This window comes from Chamaea fasciata, unplaced genomic scaffold (genome assembly GCF_029207755.1).
Source record: "Chamaea fasciata isolate MVZ Bird 193981 ecotype frontalis unplaced genomic scaffold, bChaFas1.0.hap1 SCAF_9, whole genome shotgun sequence".
Taxonomy (NCBI): Eukaryota; Metazoa; Chordata; class Aves; order Passeriformes; family Sylviidae; genus Chamaea; species Chamaea fasciata.
Window position 1 is genome coordinate 4,709,307 of NW_027094094.1, and position 23,950 is coordinate 4,733,256.

The 23,950-nt window shown below is 45.6% G+C and overlaps 1 protein-coding gene across 10 annotated transcripts in view; it reads left to right on the forward strand.

The window, feature by feature from the left end:
• Positions 1–9,781: 9,781 nt before the first annotated feature.
• The window catches only part of FGFR2 (fibroblast growth factor receptor 2), an 81,398-nt gene continuing 67,229 nt past the window's right edge, over positions 9,782–23,950 (forward strand). For 3 of the 10 annotated variants that reach the window (XM_066190796.1, XM_066190797.1, XM_066190800.1), the window contains exons 1-2: positions 9,785–10,230; positions 14,380–14,636. In XM_066190796.1, coding sequence (XP_066046893.1) covers positions 14,462–14,636 — 175 coding nt within the window. In that variant the 5' untranslated portion in view covers positions 9,785–10,230; positions 14,380–14,461. Of the gene's footprint in view, positions 10,231–12,129; positions 12,184–14,379; positions 14,637–23,950 lie in introns of those variants that run through there. The other 7 variants (XM_066190793.1, XM_066190794.1, XM_066190792.1 and 4 more) reach the window with 6 other exon arrangements.

Below are 23,950 nucleotides of genomic sequence, written 5' to 3' on the forward strand. Positions count from 1 at the left end.
TTTTACAATGAGTGTGTGAAACACTGGCACAGTGAAACTGCCCCATCCCTGGAAGTGTTCAAGGTCAGGTTGGTCGGGGACGGAGCAACCTGGTCTAGTGGAAGCTGCCCCTGCCCATGGCTGGGGATTGGAATGAAATTATCTTTAATGTCCCTTCCGACCCAAACTATTTTAGGACTCTGTAATTCCATAAAGAATAAAGGAAGATGTAACAAATTCAATAATAAATGTCTAGGACTGGACAGGTGTATAACTGACCCTTACCCCAGCACAATGACACCCTGCATGGAAAACTGCTCGAAGGGAGATTCATCAGATGGAAGTGGTACCCAGCCCTCACAAAGAAATAATTTCTACTGCTTATCTACAAGCTCTTCTGCAATGCTGGGTGAACCGAAGTCAAATATTGCACTTTAAAAGACAATTACGTGTCTTTCACTTCCTCAAGCCCCTCTAAAGCCAAATAGTGCTTTCTAATCTAAACCACCCCAGCTCTTCTCCATCCCCTCAGACACATGCTGTGCATTACATTTCTGTAGAAATCCACTGCAGTTTGCTTCAGCGATCCCTTTGAAGTCCTTGGAAGCTTATCTGTACTCCAGCAAGCAAGGGTGTGTCTCCCAGCCAGCTTGCGGGTGACCATAAAGCAGAAATTTATCCCAGAGGCCACAGGTGGCTCTCTGGGGATTTTTTTTTTCTCTGATTGTAAAGAAATCTGTAGAAGTTACCCCAGAAGAAAGGGCTTCTGAGGCTGTCAGTGCTGCTGAGTGGGAACGTGGTGTGGGCATGGCCCACCAGGATTTAAACCTTCAAGAAAACACTGAAAATGGCCACAGCTGCCTTGTGACTAAACCGAGCAGGCAAAACCAAAGTGGGGTTGGCAGGAGGCATCTGCCTGTCTGCCCTCCAAACCCCAGCAAATCCCCCAGGTGCACCCACCCAGCTCCATTCCCACTCTCTAGAGGGTGTCTGGACCCCACTCCCCCTGCCTCATCACCATTCTCATCCTCCTTTCTTAGGAACCACAAATACTTTGCTTAAAAAAAAAAGCTGGAAAATGGTTTTAATGCCACAGGAGAAAAGAACAACAACAACAACAAAAATCTGACATTAATCCTGAGATGAAAATTGTTGAGCAAGTATTTATGTTGATTTAGGGCTGTTCTTGTTACATTCTTGAAACTACTGAGGTTATCTTGTAATCCATCTGAATTGCAGCTTGCGGCATTTTGAGCTAATTTTCAATTGTGCTGCATTTAACTATTCTTTACCCCCTTCTGCCTCCTGGTATTTGTGGAAAAACATTCATCAGGCTTAGGAAACCTAAGCCTATAGCCTCTGAGGTGTCTCTGCATCAGAAAACGGAGACAGCACTTCTGAAAAAGACAAATCTCAGGGTCTGATGAGATTTTGGACTCTGTTGAGAGGCAACACTTTTGCAGAGCTGGGTTTTGGCAGGAGGAGGGTTCACTGAGCACCGCTCTTTCTGTTTATTTTCTGAATGTTTTGAGTGAATGCATGTCTCTATAGATGTTTAGAGAGCAGCAGCACTGGAGATGAGGTTTATTTATTCACAAGATATGTATCGTGCAAACAGCTGTGCACTGCTTCTCCTCACTGCTCTGGTGATGAGGTTCAGCTCCCAGCCCACAGATCCCACAGGGAGAGGCAGCACAGCCCCCCAGGAGTGGGGTGTGCCATGCCTGGAGGCTCCTGCCTCTCCTCCAGCATCAGGCCATTGGGCTTTTCCCTTCCTGGAGCTCTGTGCTGCAGGCTGGAAAGGGGGAGGAAAACTGGACATGACCCAGCACTCACAGGGTGCCCAGAGAAGCTGTGGCTGCCCCATCCCTGAAATGTTCAAGGCCAGGCTGGACAGCGTTCGGATCAACCTGGGACGATGGAAAGTGCCCTTGGCAGGGGAAATTGGATGGCTGACCTTTAAAGGTTCTTCCAACTCAAACCATTCCATGCTTCTAACATGGATACGAGGATTTTGGAAGACTTCCCCTCTGGTGAAGTTAATTCCCTTCTCCCACCATTCTGTCGTTTAACAGAGGAGCTCCAAATGGGTGGCAAATCTGTCAGAGTTTTGGATGCAAGGGCATTAGAATGTATTTTCTGCTGAGCCACTTTGGTGATCTTCTCAGCATGCAAGAAAAGGAAGCCTCCGTACTAAAGCCAGCATTTAACATTACCAGTGACCAGACAGATTTTCCTGGAGTACAAAGCAACTGGATGTTTCTAAGCACATGGGGTCACAGCATGATTTTCCTCTGGGATCTTTTGAGGGATCTTTGCTCCCTGAGGAAAGTGGGGGTTAACCCCATTTTTCACATGTCTCTGGAAAAGGCTCCTGGTCTGCTCCTTACCCCTTAAACCATCAGTAACCTGGGGATCAAGGCAGGAATGAAGAAAGAAAAAACCCTTGTATTCCCCAAAGAAACCTTGTATTTCCCCATCCTGTTGTGGCTCCATGACAGTTTTAGTGAGAGCACCATATGAGCCCCTTCCTCTTCTCCCTCAGCTTCTGTTCCCTTTTGTCCCTTCTTTTGACCCCTGGGCACCCCTGTGACATGGAAAGAGACCCATTGCTTGTAGTTGCTCCTGCCTGTTTGTTTGCAGAGACAGGGTTAAACCTGCGTTTTTTCTTATCTGTAAATGATGTTTTTTCCTGTTGAACACAATTACAAATGCAGCTCCTTTGCTTTTGACTCGATTTTTCACCACTTGTTCCTCCTTCCCCCCCTTCCCCTTGGTTGTACTCTGGCGATCACAGCAGTTTCTGTTTAAAATGCTTCAGTTTCTCTGTTTTCTAGAATTAACCAGGAGCTTGTTGCTGCATGTGGAGCAGGGCGGGACTGCTGATGCCTTTCTTTCTTTTTATTTTTTTTGGGGGTGGTTTTTTGGTTTTTTTTTTTTTTTTTTTTTTTTTTTTTTCTTTTTTTTTACCCTCAGAAAGTAGTTCGCTGAATGTAAGGCTTCAGGGAATAAAATTTACAGGAGAGAAATTGCCTTGTATGTTTTTAAGGCACAGCTACCTCGCCAGCCAACATAGGATTTCACTCTTTGCATGCCATGAAAAACTCTTTTTAGAGCTAATGATTTTTGTAAATCTGGGATCAGTGTTTCTCCAGCTGCTCACTCCTTACTGCTCTTTGCTTGTCCTCTGTGACCAAAACTGAATTTGTTGTTTTCGGACGCGTTGCTCAATTGCTCTGATTTGCATGTAACGAGTCTGAATATTCCAGTAAAAATTTGGAGCCCTGTTTAAAATCTCCTTTTTAAAAGAGATTTTTTGAGATTCAGCATTTGTCGCCAACCAACATTACGGCCCTTTTCAAAGGACCCGCAAAATTTTGGGACCCATCCAGCTCGGGAAGGTAGGGAGAGGCCATTTGTCATGAAACCCCCGTGGAGGACACCCGTGGGACAGGGCTGGGTCTACAAGGCTCCCTTTGGCAAATTAAAGGAGCACCAGGGCTGAAAACCAGCGACAGCTTTGCTGCACATCCTCACGGACCTGCTGTATTCCTCCCACTAGAGGACAGCAGCTGGGCTACGCAGCCACCGGGAGCATTTCACAGCAGAAGCAAGAATAAAACAGCCCTACCCTTCTTGTAGAAACTTGTTCCTTTCTAGTGGTTTTCACATAATGAATCCCAGTGAATATTTAACTAAGTCTCCCCTGTAATCAAGTTTCTGGCCTCTTTACTTGTACCCACAGTGCAAAACATTTCCTGACCCATTGAGTTCAGCAGCCCTGGGAGTCTCCAGCAGGATCTCTGCTCGATTGGCATCAGGAAAGCAGCATGAGGGTTGTTGGGTTGTTCTCATCCAGCAATCACCAACACAAGCCTTGGTATCCTTTAAGAAATGGAATCTGACCTCAGCTTGGCTATCTAAATCAAAAGCAGGCCTTCTCTTCAAGCCCTGAAATATGGCTGTGTGTTTAGACATATATGAATATTCATTCGTATGCATAAGAATATGCAGTAATGAAAGTCTGGATTTCATGCAAAGCAAGCTTCCCTGCAACCCTTTATTTAAAATAGAGAAGAATGAAGGAGCAAAGGGTGTTTCTGGGTCTGTGGGAGCAGGGAAAAAGGACAATTTGGGTCTGTGTGTGGGAAACCTTTCTGTGACTTCGGTTTAAGAACTCCCCATGCCTGTATCAAATTGTCTTTGGATTTTATCTGCCTGACCATTGCCTTTCCACCCCATGTTTGGGGACTGCAGCCCGTGAACGTGGTTACAGAGTTAACAAATGAGGGCTGTTAAACCTCGGTGCATCTCTGTTTATGTGGAGACTTTCTTGGGCAGATCACTGGCTGCTCTCCAAGGCAATCCAGTGTCTCAAGCGAAATCGTGGGTACCACGATCACCCAAACTGGAGGAGGAGGAGGTCATCTTACAGGAGCTGATAAAAGGCATGGTTTTCATTGAGAGAGACACATAAAGGAAGAAGCAAATTCCTGTGAAAACTCTGGTAGGAGATAGGGAAGGGAAATGATGTGCAAAGGATAGGGAGAGGAGAAAGAATATTAACTGCCTGGAGAATGCTGACTGGAAAGATGTTTGAGGGTTAAGAAGAATGAGGCAGGGAAATAGTTGTAGGCATTTAGTGCTTTATTACCCAAGGTGGGAAGTAGAAGAATTATTTTTATTTTATATTTTTAACTGCTACAGAGTGACTGTGCCTGCTTGTGCCTGGACCCAGGCCTGTGGGAGAGTGAACTGGAAATGCAGAGCTTGACTGCAGCAGAAGATTTGGGAAGCAGGAGGGATCTGTTGGGATTTGGTGCTGCGGGACAGCTGGGTCACAGGACACAGAAAGTACAGACTGCCCACACTGTAGGTCTCTGCCTTCCAGTTTCCTGCTCCTTCCAGGATTTAAGCTGTAACAGGAACCCTGGTGTAAGGCTGACTTCACACCTCCTGCTCTGAGGCTGTGCCTGGAAGTTGGAGCACCTCTGCTGAACCCTGCGGTGTCACCAGAGAGGAATCTGATCTGATGTAACACTGCAGGGGAAGCTGCCACAACCACTAGCTGGTCCAGTGAGACACAGGGCTCCAGCAGAAAAAAACCAGCGGGTATTGATCAGCTGGAAACAGAAATGAGAAGTGCTCGGGCCAACAAGCAAAATATACACGAGTTCTGTAACAGAAAGAGAAATTTTCTTTGCAGCCTTTGTCTTCTCATTTTTACAAGTCTGGCTCTGTCTTGCTGTGCCCTGCTCAGCACTCAGAAGGAATTTATTCACAGGGTTTCTCTGCAGTCTGCTTTAAAGGAGCTCACTGCTAAAAGATCTTCTCCAATGGATGCTGCTTTCCACTCTTTTAAAAATGATACTGTTCCCTGAGAGCCAGGGGTGCTCTAGCAGGACAGCGTGTGACAAATTCTTTATGAGAGAATACATAATAAATTGAGGATTTTCCTTTATTTTGATTATTTAGTATTCAATATTTGCATTATGGAAGTGCCTGGAGGTTCCAGCTGAGATCAACGTCCTATTGTTCTAAGCCATGCATAAAAACATGGTCAGAGATGAGGAGCTTACCATCTAAATAGATGAACTGGATAAAGGGTAGGAGACAGGAAGCATCTATTATTCTCATTTCATAGCTGGAGAGCTTGGACACAGACAAATTAAGTGCCTTTCCCAGGAAAGCCAGTGGAGAAGAGCAGAAATCATCGAATGTCCAGGATCCCAGTGTAATACCCTGCTCAAAACACACCACATTTCCTGTTTAAATACATCTTGCAACACTGTAATGAAAACAACAAATATTTGTTTGGAATATTTTCCTTAAGACGCACAAAATGAGAGGAGCAGCAGAAAGGTTACATGGCTACGAGGCATAACAATCCGAGGGGAGTGTTGATACTCAAATGCCATTACAAGACATTGACACAGTAGCAGTGAAAATAAGATTTTTTTCTCAACTGCTTGGCCTCACTGCCTGAAGAATTTCCTAGAATATTCAGCTGCTCATAATGCAGAGGAAGATCAAAAATTGATAGACAAAAGCAAATATTTTGCCCCCTCGTCTGGCTTAACCAAAATGAGGTTTGCTTGTTTGATAAGCACCCAGTAAAACTATCCCTTGATGGGCCAGAAACTGCAGCCTCCCCCCCTTTGCATACACATTTTGCTGCAAAAGACCTCGGTAGCCCATCTGCTTCACATTTTCATGGATAATTATTGGATCTATTGCCATTAAAATAATTGATTGTAATCTCAATTTTTCAGTTTAGCAGCATCTTGAAGTAATACCTGGTGAGAACCAGTGATGGAAGCCTCTCTGTAGCAGCTTTTATTTTAGAACAGGGTTGTTTTTGTATGAAATGACTCTTCCATAAGACACTGGAAAATCCATAGAGCAACTTTGCTTGTCTTTGAAAAAGAAAAAATTCAGAAGTGGGATTCTATGATTTGCTCTTTGGTACCCTAAAAAAAAGTTTGAAGCTGTCTGGAAAGTAAACCATAAACACTTTGGAAACCAGGTAAATACTTTAGCTGCCAAAGTCTGGGTTTAGACACTTAGCTTTGGAAAAACTTTAAGGAAAAAAAAAAGAAATTAAAAAAAAGAAATCTTAGAGAAGCATTTAATCATAACCAGCGTGGACAGGAGAAATTTTTGGATGGGAAAGCCGGAATAATGGGGGAAAACTGTTGATTCCCATTGTCTTTTGTGGAAAAAACCCTTGGTAATATGTGTGGTTGAATTTGGATCTAGAGGATTTCTCCCCACAGCCCCCTAAGAACTGAACGTGTGGGCTTTCATTTTCTTTCATTTTTTCCCCCCTAATTTAACTCCCTGTATTCTAATCCTGTCTTCATCAGATGGAACTGTGGCATGTTAGCAAGTCCTGCACCCGGAGGATAGATCAGTGCTGCAGAACTTGCCTCCCCGAGGTACCCATGGCCTCCCTTGCCATCTGTCTGCACCGTGCCAGGAGCTGGGGCTGGAATTCCATGGAGGAGCCGGTTCCCGTGGAGCCCTGGCTGCCCTGATATCTCCAGCACTTAAAAGAAATGTCAGAGAGTCTGCAAGGACTAGAACTGAGAGTGCTCAGAAGCTCTGTGCTGTGCTTTTTTCCGAGGTGACTTTTCTCACATCACTCGGAGGCATCGGTTGCCCATCTCACCCCATCCCTCCGCAGACACGAGCTGTTTGTCACCTGCTGAACCTTCTGCCTTCATCCCTTCGAGCTGGGCTTTTATGGATGAGCCGGGCTTTTGTGGATGAGCTGGGCTCTGCTGGGTCCAGCCCAGGAGCAGCCCGAAGTCAGGCGCATCTTCCCCTTACCCCGCCGGGTCAAAGCGATGTCGGGAGGGGATTAATCCATCTCCTCACCTCTGCGTGCCCCTCGCTGGGGATTTGGCCGAGCCCAGCTGTGCCCTGGCTGCAGCTGGAGCAGGGTTTGGACCCTGCTCCCGTTGAACATTAACTGCATCCCTGCCTGCGTGCAGAGGGAGGACCGGAGTTCGGCTGACAGCAGCGACAAAGAGCTGGCAGGGCTGAAAGATTCAATTTAACTTTCTTTCTCCTCCCCCGCTTCCATATGCGAGGGCACACAGCGCTGTTCCTGCTTTTGAAACTTGCGGGGCAAAGGAGCATTGGTGTCCTCATTTTCCTTCCTCCCTATTGATGTATCATTGCCAGGATGAAAAAGGACGTCTCAAGAGCTTTTGAAAAAATGGGTGACTACTCAAGACATTTTATAAAGGAGGAAGAATGGGAGAGAAAATAGGACTCGGTAGGGGGTAGAAGGAGCCTGAATGTGTGCCTTGTCTGTCTATTCTTTCGCTTGAAACCTGGAGCTGTTGTTCCTATTTCAGTTCAAACTGTCACCTTTAGTTCATGATGGCTTTACTGCCCTTGCTCCTGAACCTCAACAGATTGGGGCTTATTTACCTATTCACACTCTGCTGTGGAACCTCATTAATAGGCTTATTAGCCACACCATTCACGTGCAGGAGGGCTCACAGAAAAGATCCCAGCCACTTTGAGAGGAGGACGAAAAAACTGTAAAGAGATTATGCTCTCATTCAGCAGCCTAACTGCTATGAAAGGCTCCCTGGGCCCACTGAGATCTCTTGAAGCCTAAATATGATGACAGAATTGATCTCCCCCCCACCCCCCCACCCCTTTAATTCCAAACATGCTTCTGCTTTTCTCAGATTGAGGAGCTGGGCTGTTGTGGGCCACTTTAGGAGAATGTGGCTCATTTAAGAGAAAAGGCTGCTATTGATAGACTGCTATCTTTTCATCCTCCAAAAGAATAAATTCTGACAAGTGCTTCCAGACCTTGGAAATAGGTGTTCTGATTTGTCATTTTTAGTGGAATGCTTCCTTTTCTTTCAGAGTATGCAAAGATATCGATGAATGGGGAAAGGTATTGCAGCTTCCTGTGCCGGACAATAATTTATGTGAGAATGTGTTAACAATGTTTTCAATGGGCGATGGACATGCCCGGTGCTGGGAAAATTGGATCTTGACTGTGACATCTCAGCTTCTCAATTAGAACATTCAGATGTCTGCTGCTTTAGGAGGAACAACAACAACAAAAAATACTAAACCTGTGTTTTCAATCAATTACAAATTTGTCTGCCATTCCTCATAAAGACTGTGCTAGTGGTGGGAAAATACAAGCTGGGAGGTAAGCACATACTCTAAAGAAAACTTGTTTCCAAGTTTTTGGTGTCTAGGTGTGTGTAAATAAAGTTACACTATGTGTGGCCTCAGTCCTTGAAAATCCCCTTGATCAATACTGCACACAACATATAAAATGTACAGTAGACCTTAAATAAAATAACATTAAATTGATCAACACTGATTAAATTTGAGGCAACCACCACTTATTGATTTTGTTGTCAAGCTGACTCTACACAAGCAAGCATTACACAGATTCCATATTCAAACCCTTTTAGTTGATGGTGTCTAAAGCAAATGTTTCATTAAGCAAGGATCAGGCTGAGCAACATTGAATTCTGAATACCCATATTATGCAGTTTTAAATCCGTGTGTCCAAGCAAATGATGTTTGCATAACTTTTCGACAACTTTTCCCATTTGGAAAAGTATACACAGACAGGTATTGAAAGCGCAGTGTCAGACCAATTCACGGGGCAGTTGGAACCAGGCTCTGAACTGAGAGGCTCCTGAGGGTGATTTTTGGAGCGGGTGTTATCCAACCATCCTCTCTAGATGGAACTGGCCACAGGCCAGCCATGGCTTCTGAGCCAGAAACACTTCAGGAGAGGTTTCGGCGACCGCTGCTGAGCTGGTACCGTTTGTGTGTGAGGATGCAGATGCTGCCCAGCGCCGCGGTGGCGGTGCCGCAGCCCAGGCTCAGTCACTGCCGTGGTACTCTCCGCGCTCCCCGTCTTTCCTTTCCAACCCGCTGGAAAACTTTCAGTGCAGCACCCGTCCGGGAGCTGTGCGGGGTTGCTCCCCCGCAGCCCTGCGGTGGCGCTGGGATGAGCTGTCCCGTCCCGCCGGGCAGACAGCGCCCGGAGCGGGGAGTCCCCCGCTCCCCTCCTGCCCCTCTCCGGTGCTGCCGAGCGCGCCGGCTCCGCGCCGCGGGGACATCCGCGACCCTCGGGCGGGGTGGGGGCTCCCGGCTCCGCACCTCCGAGGGCCGGGCGGGGGAAGGGGCTCGGCGGCGATTGGCAGAGCCCGGCAGCGCCGTCCAGGAAACGGCTCGGGTTGCAGCGGGGGGAGTGACCGGGGGAGGAGGAAGGAGCCGGAGGAGTGCGCCGAGAGGGGGAAAGGGGGGAGAGAAAACCCACCTCCCACCCGAGGGGGCTGTCGGCGTGACAAAGCTGCGGCGGCTCGGGGCGGGCGGCTGGATGGAGCGGAGCGGGACCCGCGGCGCGCTGCTCGGCGATGCCCGCGCGGGGGAGGAGGCAGCTGGCGCCGGGCACGGCGGGCTCGCCCCTCTGAGGCGGTAGCCGCTGCGGCCGAGCCAGGGCACGGCACGGGACGGGGCGCCGGGCCGGCTCCTGCCTCGCCTCGCCGCCCTCCTGCCTGCCCCGGGCGCGTCCCGCGGGGGATGCGCGGCTCTGCGCCGCTGCGGGCTCGCCAGCCGGGGCCGCCCGCGCAGTGACCGCGGCCGCTCTGACGGGAGTTTGGCCCCGTCCCGGGAGCCGCCGCCGCCGCTCGGCACCGCGCCCCAGCCCGGGAGCCGCCGCGGAGCGGAGCCCGCCCGGCGATCTCGCCGCAGGTAAAAGGCAGCGGGCGGGCCGGGGGAAGGGGCGGCCCCGGGGAGGCGGCGGGGCAGGGCCGGGGGAGCGCTCCGCGGGGCTCGGGGGTCTCCTGGTGCGGGGCTCGGGGGTGTCCCGGGCGGCTGTGCCCATGCGGAGCTCCCTTGTGCTCCCCGGTGGAGCTGCGGGTCGGTTTGTGGTCACTCACACCGGAGGAAGCCCGAGCAGCACCGCTGTTGCCCTGCCTGCCCGCATCCCCGCGGGTGTCTTTGGGGATGGTTCCAGCGGTGACAGCAGGAGCGGCAGCACGGGCTGGGGACGGGGGGCTCGGCCCCGGAGGAGCAGACCCGCCTCGGTACCGGCCCCGGGTCGGAGCCCGGTGCTGCCCCGCCGTGTTGCGGGAGCGGGGCCGGGGGCCACAACCGCCCCGTCTGAGATAAGGGGGGGGAGAGAAATCGTCAGTGAGATATAGATTTAAATGCAAAACGGCCCCTTCAAACTGGGACCCATTATGCGTTTGGTGTGAAACGCTATCAACATTTAAAACTTCATTGTCTCCTTTGTACCAAATCCCTGTAAATCTTCCACTAGCCTTTTCTCATTTTCATCTGAAAAGCCTGTTTGGGCTGAATAGCAGCAATCAGCAGCCTCTGGACTTCTCCCGCTCTCTGGAATGTCAATTAAAATGCAGATTTTTTCCCCCCCTCTCCCCGATCTCTTGGTGGCAAAAGACTTGAGAAAAACAGGATAGTCCTGGAAAGCAAATGAAAGAAGTTCAAACAATGAAAAAGTACTGAAGCTGCCAGCCGGTTCCCATTAGTCCTCCAGAATTAATGTTTAATAGCTGTGATGCTCAGATTTGCTTGGAGATAGAACTCTGCTGAAGTGTCTTGTTAGATGTATATGTGTATATATATTTTTATAGACGGATGGATATGTCTGCATTTTCTGTCCATACAGGATTCCTCTGTCATATATATAAAGCTGTTAGCTTTAAAGCTTCATGTACCTGGCTTTTTCTGGCGAAGCTACTGGGCTTTTAGAGCTCTTGAGGTTTCTTTGTGGAGGGAAGATCCCTATTTCACTCAGATTTTGCTATTCCCCGCCTAACTGAGAAAGATGCTGAAAAGTTATACAGTGAGCAATGTATTGATTTGGTTAGCATACTCTACAAATCGTACTGTCTCTGGGGAGTGATAAACATCTTATAAACAACAATGCAAGGAGATTAAAAAGAACACTGAGCATCGAATTTAATTAATGCCACTGCTGAACAAGTACTACTTGTTTGTGTGTGCGAGTGTGTTTAAACTGAAGTACAGCTTGGAGGAATTTGGTTGGGCTCCCAAACCAGTCTGCTTTCCCATGCTTGTCAGTTTGGCAAAGAAAATTTGGGCAGGTATGTGACGAGGTGAAAATTGACTTGATGAGCGAGTGGCAAGGAGAGCCATCAATCATTGGGGGCTGACAACTCCTCCCCAAAGTGTAGGCTGAGAAGAGAGACAGAGTTCCCTTTCAAGGGGAAAAATAAACACTACGTGTGGCTTTCACTGAGTCTGAGACTCCAGGAGGGATTATGGTATTGTAGTCAGGAAGCCAGAATTGTGGAGGCCAAAAAGCATGCTGAGGCTGTGTTCCAAACATTGAGATAGAGGTACATAATTATCCAGCGCAGGAGGTCTTTCCAGGGACTCGTCCCCCAGCAACTGTGGCAATTAAACTATGAAAAGAATTTGGTTTCGTTTCGTCTTCGCTGGGCTCCACTTCTTTTGGGAGAGGGCGATCCTTGCAAGCCTGTTTGCTGCCCTGGTGGTAAAGAGTGGCTTGGCACCATGGATGGGCGCAGTGCTTTGATTTTTGCGTTGTTGCACCTTCTCGAGCCTGGATTTTGAGCTTGCTGCTGCCCTGTGGATGGAGAATCTCTTCTTTCTGCCGGCAGATGTTGAGGTGCAGGAGCCAACCAAAATCTTCAGGTGAGGAGACGCGTGGCCAAGTAGCCTTGTGCCGCCGCACTCCAGGGTTTAGGATGAGGATAGGAACCACAAATGTGCTTTCAGTGGCGTTTAGTGTAGTCTGAAAATCTGAAACTGCAGGAATGTCAGTGGAATTAATGCTCTTGGAGTCTGAAATACTTGCTGGCGTTCTGGTATGTTTTCTTTCTGCAAAGCCATGATAGGGTTTTGCATTTATCAACATTGACTTTAATCGGAGTTTACAGGATGATTTATGGAAATTAAATCAGCATTACATCCAGGCTGTTAATTAGGGGTTTCTACCCACTTTCCAGCTGGGTAAACTGAGCTGCAGGGCTGTGGCTGCCAGGCAGTGAGGTGGGCAGTGGACCTGGGTGGCGGCATCCAGGGGGGTTTGCTCTGGTCCTGCTCCAGACACAAACTGAGCTCTCTTCAGCTCTACACCTGCTCTGTGCTTATTTATAAAAGGGCTGGGCAGGCTCTTTGCAAATGTTTGTGCAGTGGTCTGGTGGTGTTTTCACTGGAAATTTAGTGGTGGTTGCTAGCTTGTGGTGTGGGATGCTCGGGCCAGGCTGAAATCTCTCCAGAAGGGACAGGGCTTTGAGGTGATATCAATGGAGTTGTAAAAAGCTTGCCCTGAAGTAGCAGGGATTCACCTGGGATGCCATGTATTAATTGTTTTCCTCAAGTGGCTTATTTATGTTGTCCAAAGCCTGTTTCTACGGACTCCAGAAGTTACTGTGTACAGTACCCAAGATAAAAGATGCCTCAACAGCATTTTTGAACTTTGTAGCAGGTAGCACAAGGGTAATGAAAATCAGAATCAACTTTTTAAATGGTTGGCTTTATAAAAGGAGTATCTGTATCCTTGTTTCTGCATGCTGAGGTACCACACCAAATCCCAATGACAAGGAGTTTGGAAAAGTTTATCTTCACATTCCCTTTTTATTTTATTTTTTCAGATTTTCAAGTACTGAGGGCAGGAGAGAAAAAGAGGTTTTGTGTTATTTTTTTCCACTTCCAGACGAGGGGCTCTCCAAATTTCAGTTGGGTTTCATCACATCTAAGATGAATCATTGACCAGATTAGAACAATTGCTGCAGTTACTTGTTTTATCCATTTACTGAGGTTTTAGCGTCTTTTATTTCTGAAGCGGAAAATCAGGTCTAATTTTCTGCTTGAGTTGTTAAATCACCCTGCGAGGAGGATGCTCTTCTGACCCTCACCTGGCATCTCAGTGTGGAGGCAACAGGGTCCCCTGAAGGGAGTGCCAGTTCCTTAGGTGCCACTTCTCTGTCAGACCGTGCCTGGGTTACCACTTAACTCCATTCATTTGCATTTGTTTTATTGTGAATAAAATAGACTTTTTGTTTTTTCCCCACCTCTGAAAATTATATCTCCATAAGCATCATTGAGAGACTGAGAAAAGAAAGGTTCGTGCACACAGCTTGCCATGTATGGATGGAAAGTGATGCTGGGGAGATCTCTTGTGAAACTGCAGTCTATTCGGTATTTTGTACAGATTTTAATTGCCTGTAATGCAGTGTAGCAAACAAATACCACTGCAAAGACTTGAGTCTTTCACCTGTCCAGGACTTGGGAGCTTCCAAAAAGACACTAAACTGTGTCAGAAGACGGTACACCCATGGGGGAGCTGGAGGTCCTGGGCTGAAATGGTCTTACAGATTTTTCCAAGTCAAAGGAGTACATTTTTCAACTGTTTTTCTTGTGGAAAATTACTGAATTCCTGCAAATTCATCTGGCTGCAGAACTGCCTAGGTGGAGGAATGAAAAACAAGGCAAACTTACATAAACCTTCAAACAATAACAAGAATATAATTTGTATAATTGTGGTAATTTTGCAGCATTACAGGTTATGTGCCTGCACATGTGTGTGCCTCTCATTTTTGAAATCCTGTATGTTTTTCTGTCAGTAAAATAGCTCTCAATATGTGCTGAGAAGTGATTTTGTGAAAACAAGGAGGACTTGGTTACGCCTCAGGTGATGATGGAAACTGCTAACAGAAGATGAAAAGTCACTCACTTTTCACATATTCTTGAAGCTGGAAAGCTATTTTTCCCATCCTCCTCCTCTCCTCCCTCTCACCTTAGCTCTGTTCGAGGCTTTATGAAGGTTTTTGGTTTGTGTTTGGAGATGTTTGTGCTGACAGTGTTCAATCTCTCTCCTCCCCGCAGCAGCCGCCGTCGTTCCAAGGGAGGAGGCATTACCCTGGCCGAAGGCACGACTTTCTCTCCATGCTTCTCTAGAGGAGTTCAGATGGGATTAAAGTCCACATGGAGATATGGAAATGGACCAGGAATTTACTCTAAAAAGATGGTCAGCTGGGATTCGGGTTGCCTTATCTGCCTGGTGGTGGTCACCATGGCTGGACTTTGCCTGGCTCGACCTTCCTTTAATTTAGTTGTTGAAGACACCACGGTGGAACCCGAAGGTAAATCACTCTAGAATACTTAATTCCTTAAAAGAAGTTAATTTTAAATGCTTGGACGTCTGAAATAGAAGTCAACATCGTTCCATGTGCTCTGGTAAATCTAAGGCAAGTAACAGACCAGCCCTGGAGAGTTACGGTTTCTGCCTTCCCCTGCTCTCGCCTGGGCTGTGTTTGTACAAGCGTGCGTTTGTTTATTCTTGTGCAAGCCAGTGGTGTCAGTGATTTCACTTGGGACTGTCATCACGTTGTATAATCAAAGTGTACAGATGAAAGTTTTCAGGAATGGGCCTTTAAGGAAACCAGTCTGCGGCACTTTTGTGCTGTTCCGTGTTGCTGTCTCAAGGAGTGAAGCGGACGAGTGGCTGCTGCTCTTTGGGATTGTCTTAACCTGAGGAGTCCAGAGAAAAACGAATCTCAGTAGTTTTTATTTGTGAACGTTCGGTTTTGCCAGGCACTCTGCAAAGACGCTATTGCAGCTTTGTTGGTGTTTGTACTGAGGGCAAACAGTTCCCTGTTGCTGTTAGTATCCAAGCACAATCGGGGGCGCAGTGTCTGGACCACAAGTTCTGGAGGTGTAAATGTGGAGTTCTCAACAGAAGGGCTGTAGCTTTTTGCTGTGAGAGCAAAGGCCAATCTAGACCTTCACGCTGAAAGAGGTGTTTTGATAAAATCTCCTATTTTGAGCCTGCACCTGTTGTTATGTTTTTCTAGGTTTATCTGTTTCTCAAGCTCTCCTTTTCTTCTCTGGAGAGCTCAGGAGGGGCTGCTTTTTTATTGTTGTGAGCTGATTGCGTTGAAGAATGATTTTACTGTGTTGTGCTGGATCAGTCCTGCTCTCTGAGCATCTGGGGGAGGAAGTGAGGCTTCTTTCATAAGGTTGTATCTGTCTTTTGGAGGAGTGATCACAGTTCTAATAACTCAGCTGTCAAGCTGATCTAATAGTCCACAGAGCATTTCTGACCGGGCAAGCTTGCTGCCGAGAGTTTGGCCTTTACACATTCTACTACTCGTGTCCATGGATGCAGCTTCGTTTTTATTTAATAATTCTTCATGCAAAACTTTTTTTTTTTGTCTCTATCCACTGCCTCTAAAAATAGACGTCACCAGCTAACACATTTTTAGAATCCGCTCCAAGTACATTTTTATTGATGGCAGGGGATGAACTATTTACAGATGATGAGCCCTCTTCCCTAGCAAGCGTTCCTGAAAAAAATTGTCAAAGAATGGCAATATTGTCATCTGTCAGCCAGAGAGATTGTTGATAGCAAAAATGCTTGGGTTTTTTTTTCTTCTGAAAGTAACCTGAGATTTAAAAAAAAAAAACAAACCTGCCCAACTCTTGTTGCCACTTACTGTATGATTTGTTAATTGAACATCTGGTGCCTTTTTTTGGCTTTTCAGGGGAATGTCAAAATCATGAATAATTCTGGTTTCAGACTAGCTTTGTAGTGAGGTCGCCTAGTTTTAGGGTGAATTCAGAAAGAATGTGATTGAAGATTGGTGAAGTGTTTTGCGAGAAGAGTAGTATTTTTTGGATGGTGACTAATAATTTTTCAACTTTTCAGGGAAAGAATAGCTTTTTTAATTTTGGAAAGCACAGTTTGAGAATATCTGTCTCTTATACACTGAATACGTGGGGGGTGGAATCTGGGTTTTATCAAGCAGTAAATTGTTAAAAAAGATTTCAAACTTCTTTCCTGGCTAGGAATGTTACTGGTGTGAAACAATTTTAGATGTGAGAACCCAAATCATTACCAGAAACAAGAAAAAAAAATCAGAAAACGCTTCGAAGTTAATGGCATAATAAGAGCTTTTATGCTGCAGAATACAGGGAATTGTGTGGGATTTATATCTGAGATTTGGGAAATAAAACCTCCTTTATGTATTTCATTAAACCCTTTGATAAGAAAAAAAAAACCAAAACAAAACCAAGTTTTTACACAATCACCTTCTCTGGGTTCTATCACTCCCACCCACAAGCTCTCCAAGCCCAAACCATAAAAAACCCTTCAAAAGATCTCTTCAAAGACAAAGCAGACTTTTTTTTTTTTTTTTAATTTAGTAAATGCCAAAACATTTTGGGCAAAGCTAATTTGGGAGTGGTCAGGTGCTCTAATAATGTAAATTTTCAATGGGGCTGCTGACTGCAGTCATTAGAGCTATGACATTTCATGCCAGCTGGGAAGGTCGGCAGGGCCATGACCTTTGGTGACACTCACTGATCTGTTCCCGAGTCTTCCTTCATGGACATGCCCTGAATTGTCTGTGTTTATTTATTTATTTTCAATACAAGCTGCTCGGATTGTTATTGTTTATTGCCTTAGTGACTCAGATTATTGGAAAAGCTGTACACAACACCAACAGGAATTGAGATTTGTTGCTTTGGTTGTAACAGAGAAAATACCTTCTCTCAGCTATACGTAATTTTAGGGGCATTTGCAGTAACTTTCTTCAGAGCATCTGGCTATGTATAAAAAATACTAAAGTGAGTGCTTCAGTTCAAACAGTATTTATCTAACAGGGTAAGATCATGTTGCATGGAAATGTGCAAGATGTCATGAATTAAGGTGCTCTTTGGCTATTCTCAGTCAGTCTTGAGTAAGTAAATATCCCTCCATGACCACTGGATATTACTCTGGTCCACGTGAAGGTGTTTACACTGAAAATGGCATCTTGACCCGTTGTGAGTGATGAGGTTGGTGCTGATGTTGTGGGTGCTCCCTGAGGATCCTGAGAGTGGTGGATCTCAGCTGTGGTGCTTCATTCCCTAGCAGTGATGGCAAAACCCGAGGCTGTTGTGCTGTGTGAGCAGAAATGGGACCTGTGGGACTTCTGTGGGGACCGTCAGCTCTCAAATTATATCTCACATCCAGTGTTTGCATACATGTTTTTTGTCCTAGGGAGCAGAAAGACTTTTTCTGCTTTTAGATGTTTAGAAATAAGCCTCCCCCAGCATGTACAAAGGCACCATTCTCTCAGCCTGTGTGTGCCCAGGCCTTTGATGATGGCCAGCATTTCACAAGGGCTCTGACCGCACACATGGGTTGAAGGGTTACTTTGTGAACTGAATAATTAGTTTAGACGTATATTTGATAAATAGTGAGCTCTCCCTTGACCTCTCCTTGCCCAGGCTGTGTGTTATCATCCTGCTGGGTAGCTAATTTGGTCTCTTACCCACATGCAATGCCTTGACACCGTCCTTGGAGCACCTACTCGGAGCCCCTGACAACGCGTTTCAGTTCTTTTAATTTAGGTCAAATTTCAAAGGATTAATTTAAGCTTTCCACAAGGGACAGCCTATTTCTGTGTCCTGTGGAAAACACAGTAGTTCAGAGTGGTTCTACATTTGGGAGATTCCCAGGAGTAGCAGGGAAGGGGAGAGACCCCTTTTAGGGGGTGATGTGTGGAAGCGAGTAACGAGTTTTTCTTCGGGATTCAATCAGTCAGAGCCACTTGCTGACACTAAACAACATCCAAAAATAAGTATGTTCAGCACAGTACCTTCCTTTCTGCAAAAACCTGGAGTCATATGAGCAAGGTGCCTTCATTTTTGTAAAAATGTTGGCAGTGCTTGAAGATTGATGTCACCTGTGGTCGTGGTGGTCAGCACTGTCCACTTGGAGATCCTTCGTTAGCCTCTGTGACCCGCCTGGGTCAGGATGTGGGGTTTTCTGAGGTGCTCCAGCATGTGGAGGAGGGATGCTGTGGTGGTGGGATGTCCCCTGTCCCACTCCCCATCCTGGGGTGTCTCCATGGCTCCTCTCCAGCCAGTGCCACCCTGCTGAGAGGTCACAGGGCTGGGGGGACCCTGCACATCCATCGTTTTCCTGGGACAGAGGTGGTGTTCAAGCACCAGAAGGCTGCTTCTAGTTTGGTAGGAAAAAATAAATTGTTTACCCAGGGTTCCCTTTTGACTGTTTTGTTTTGGATTTTTCTTTTTTTTTTTTAAATGACAACAGCGACTTTAATATCTGCAAGCTAAATTAGGAATTCAAACCAGATTAGTTAAACCAGAATCGACTTTATCTTTTTAATTTATTTTCCTTTTAATTTTATTTCCAGGAAGGGCAATTATTAAAGCCCATTATGGAGGAATGTGACATCCCCACAGCTTCGGGTGAGGGCTGGATGCCCTTTCAGGGATCCGGTTCAGTAAATTGTTTGGCCCAGTACAGGATTTGCCAGCTGAGATTCTGGGGAATTGTACGAGCAGCCAGATTAAATCAGTCTAAATGTGTCCATTCTGTGTTTAAAATCTGCAGCCCTTTAGCAGGGGCATGGTCTTGAGCTTCAAACTAATTGGACGTGGGTCGGGTTGTTATTTACCGTCCGTGTTGATGAGACACTGGGAGTTGGTAGTCTCTCAGTGTGGCTACTATTTTGCAAAGTAGAAGAAATAATTGCGTGTTTTAGGCAGATCTGCCATACAGTTGAAGCTTTTTGAAAGGGTGTAATAATTATTAACATTCAGGAATTTCATTCCTTTAGTGAGGTTTTTTTTTTTTGGTTTTTTTTTTTTTTTTTTTTTTTTTTTTTTTTTGTTTTTTTTTGTTTTTTTTTTTTTTGAGCCAGAAGATTTTCAAAGATGCTGAATTGTGAGGTTTTTTAATATATATATATATAATTTTTTAAACCCACTTGTATAGATAAAACCCCAAACCAGTGGCCAACTCCAATGAATGCCTAGTTTCCTAATGTTAAAATAGTTCTTCCTTGGCAGGGAAATAGCAACAAATTTCAGGCCGTAGCAACTTTTTTACAGGCAACTTTGAAACCTCTGAAAGCAGAATTTACAATGAAAATGCTGACATCTCCAGTTATGCAAGGCTGTGTATGCATGAGACGATGGACTATTGTGGAGTTTTAATAATACCCATAGCGTAGCTCCTAATGAGCTTATTTCTATATCCAGCTTCCCAGCTTCACTAGAAATGATCTTTAAATGGCTTTAAACAAAAACATTCAGAGATCAGTGTTTTCTTAAAGTGAGTGTTTAGTTTAGGATCAGATGGGTATGCTAGAAAAATAATTAATTACGGCTTTTTCTGTTGTTTATAGAGAAAAATTTCTTATTGGAAGTGTCAGATTTTAAAGTGTTAAACATTTTGAGGCACTTTGAGGTTGAAGCTTTAGAGTGAAAGAGACTTTCTTCGAAGCAGCGCTCCTGAGCAGTTTAAATCTTGTGTTTTTAAAAGAACCATCACCCACTTTGGCAAGTTACGTCTTGTCTGTGTGCAATAGCACACCTGGCTTGACGAGAGGAGAAAATTTATTTCAGTGTAGTTAAAGAAGTGCAAAATTCAGGCTGAAAAGAGACTGTGAATCCCAGCTGGACAAGTGGGAGCATCTTCTGCCGAGGACACTGGTTTGTGTTAGTGGTGGCGGTGGGAAACGGGGCAGTATTTGGTTTGGCACGGAGCCTGCCAGTGTAAAATCATCCTCTGAGCAACTTGGGGACTGATTTGGAACTCAGACCTTTGAGTTCAGGCTCAGCACGTTGCAGTGTGTGTTTGCAGTGGGGTTTTTTTTTTTCAGGGAGATTTGGCACAGCGTGCTTCCCAAATCACAGATGCCGTCTTGCAGTACCAGGGACTAAACTGACTTCTAAGCTGATTGAAAGAGAAGTTGGAGCAACTGAGCAACTTTGGAGCGACTTTGTAAGAGTCAGATCTTAAATCAGGACCAGATTTGCAGGAGTGCAGCAGCCAACAGCTCCTGTTCTAATTACGAAACGTGCGCTGGGAGTGCCAGGGCTGTTCTGGAAGTTTGGCCCTTCGGGTTTCAATCGGAGCTGGGAGTGTCAGCAGAACTGCCTTGGCATTTGCTCCTTGGGGACTGTGCTTCCCAGGACAGTTGCAAAACAGGAGATTCTGTAAGAGGAGTGGATTTTTTTTTTTAATGTGGATTTTTTTTAAAACTTTCCAAACCAGCTTGTAATTTATAAACCGATTATGTATGACTCCAGATTGTCCTTTCCCATCTCTTAATTATCACTGGTGGTTTCTTTGTTTTGTTTGGTTTGTTTGTTTTTTTTTTTTTTTTCCAAAGAGGCCCTTTTTTATGGGTTTGTTTTTCCTTGACTTCTGAGTATCACAGCACCTGATACTGGGATGTGTCTTGTAGGCTTCATTTTCTGCTGGTTCAGGTTTTTGTGCCTCTTGTCATCACACAAATGCTATTATCCATATCAAAGAAAAGGACAGAAAGTTGAATTCTACAGTGCTGCTTTGTTCACTTGCTGTGCTATTATTATTTTAATTGTATTTTTAAAGTGGCTGTAAGTGAAAGCATTTGGTGAACCCCAGTGAAGCTGAGGAGTTGAGACCTGACCTACTTTCATTCCCCTCCTCACACGTTGCAGGTTGTGTGTAATTATTGCTTTTCCTTCCCCACAAAAGAACTGGCTCATCAGTTTGGGACATTCGCCGTGTCAAGCAAAGCCGCAAGAACTGGGAAGGGAGGAAAATTCCTTTGTACCAAGGAAATGGCTTGCATTTGTGAGGGTTTACTGGAAAGGAAAACGTGTTGAAGGATGGGAAGGGAATAAAATGAGCATGAGAGGCTGGTTGAGGACTAGGAAATCATAGTTTGGTTGTATTTGAAATTTTTTTTCTCCTCTTAGCTTTTCACTTTTGAATAGAGTTTTGTTACATGAAAGAAAAAAGTTTGGTGACGCCTCAGGCACCTGGTGACCTCCTCCCAGGGGACTTGTGGCTGTTTCTGAGTGGCGTTTGGAGTGGGATGCTGTGGCTGGGGATGCCTTGGTGGACTGCAGGAGGTTCAGTTGTGGTTGGATGGACAGGAATTGATCGTTACAGCACGCAAGAACTTAGTTTTTAAACTGCGGTAAAAAGTTGCGGGGTAGAAAAACCTCAGTAAGGTTCATGCTGCACTTCCTTTAGGATGGGCTGTGTGGAGAGGTGAGCTGCTGGCAGGACCTGCTGCTGGGCAGGAGCAGAACCTGCTCTCTCTTGGGAGACTGGCTTTGCAGGTTTGGAAAGCTCAGTGTCTCAGTGTTGCAATATTTAATTTGTTTCAAGGAAAGTAATACGACTTCTAGTTCTGAATGCCACCCGACAGTTCTTGAAAATAATTTTAAACACCCAGTTCAAATTTTGAGTACTTCTTGATCATGGTTCTGTTAAACATTGTTTATTCACGAAAAATAATGCTGTTGAGATACTACAGTATTGGAGTACCCAGATTTCCCTGATATTGTTTACTCAGTAGGGTAGCACAGCTATTTCAGCCGTGCAGGATTAACATGGAGACTCTCTAATAAATCTGCAGTGAACCACAGCTCAGTAATAGCTCTTCTAGCAATTCAGGAGCATTTGAACCCTCTTCCATTAGTATGGCAAAGTGCCCGGGAGCCACTGGCACCGTCACTCCTGACGGAGGTGTCTGGAAGTTCAAGTGGAGCATTGTGTGAGTGGTTTTGTGCCACCTGCAAGGGCAGGTAGCCAGCCTGGCTTTTCACTTCAGGGCTTGTGCTGCTCTTTCTTTGTTCCCACTGGAGACTGTCCTCTGTGTGGAGCTGGAATTAAACAAGCTACGATGCCTCTTGCCTAAATGTTGCGCTCGGTTGAAAGGGAGCCTGGTATGCCTTGAGGCTTTGAAGTGTTTGGGGAATATCCCGTAGTTTGTATCCCTGTGAGTTGTGGATGGGACTCTCAAAAGTGCTGAGAGGATGTTTTGGGGATATTGTTTCCAGTGACTATTTTCAAATCCCGCTTTAGGAAGTGGGGGGAGATGAATTTCAGGGGAACAGGCAAGATGAGACTTCCAGACGAGCTGCTAAAATTAAGAGGATTTGTATAGTCAAGTAAAAATGGGACGGTGTACAAAAGAAACAACTGCTGACTTGCTTGTAGGGAATCTGAATAGATGTTCTCTGCCTCCAGAACTAACACTGCAACATTGAATTGTGCAATTTTTAACCTCCCAGTTGTAATTTATTTCTTTTGCACGTTGAGCAGTAATAGTCTTGAGCATGGCCTTTGGCAAACCTGGAAGAAAAAGGTTCTGTTTTTATGTTTAGATCTACTACGCTACGTTCTGTTCAGGTTTTATATTGCTCTTGAAATGTAAATAAAGAACCTGAAGAAGAGCTACAGATTGGAATAGGTGGAAGAAAATTCTAAACCCAAGAAAAACCGTTTGCAACCAAATATACGTGCTTGTATGCTTTCCCAAGGCTGTATATCTTATTATGGAGCCTTTCCCAAGCAAACTTTAAGGCTGGGTTGAACAACAGGAGCTGGTTTAATTGCTCTGCCACTTGGTTACGTGCAGAATTCAATCAGGGAGATTTTGAGTTCTGCTCTTGCTGAAAGAAGAAACAATAAGAAAATGTTCCTAGTTTCGAATTCTGCTTTTTTAGAAAGAGAAGATTAATTTTTTTTTTCAGCTTTTCATTTGAGGTTGTGGCAAAACGTGATTCATTTCCCCTTTGTATTGTATAATAGATTACATGAGAAGACTCTTCTGTAATGAGTTGGAAGAGCAGTTAATTATTTTTGAGATTGTGTTACATATGTGTTAGGTTTGTTGTACTCCTCAGTTCACTTAGCAGAGAGACTGTCACTCTGTTACTTTAGGTGGATGGTGGAGTTTATGACTTGAACAGAAATGGTCAAGATTTGGAGCCTGGAACCAAACATTCACATCCTGAAAGATGGCTTTTAGTTTCTCATCAAACTGATGAAATTACAAAAGGCAGCACAGTAGTTTTAGGGGGTTTGGCCTGGCTTCTCGAGGTTGGGAGTGCTCTTTCCCTCCATGGTTGCCAAGTCTTCATGCAGAAACCATCCTGGTGCTTTCCTGTTTCTGGCCCTATCTGGAGATCAGTCCTCTGGTGCTGCTGCGTAAAGAACTCTTCGTCTTGCAAGGAGAAGACTGTGAGGGACGGGGACAAACAGGAAGAAAGTGGCAGGGCAGTTCCCAGCAGCAGGAGGTGGCCTCGCTGGTCTCTCTGCTGTTTACTTTGAACTTGGCATGCTCTGAGTCTTCCCTGGCCTGGCTTCCAGCAGCACAAAGCCCAGGCCAAGCCCAGGAGCATGTGATACTTGGTGTTTTTGACGCAAGTTGTGAGGTTGTGCAGCCCTAACTCGACAGTCACGTCTGTAAACTCAGGTAGGAGCAATCAGGCTAAGAGCTGTACAAATTTTTAATCTCTGCAAGAAGCCTAGACAAGTGTGTGGGTTTGTTGAGGATTCTCAAAGCTTGACAGAGGGCTCACATAGTATGTATCTGTATGGAAACATCGAGATAGAAAATGTTGAGTTAGAAATGCCATGGAACAGGACAGACAT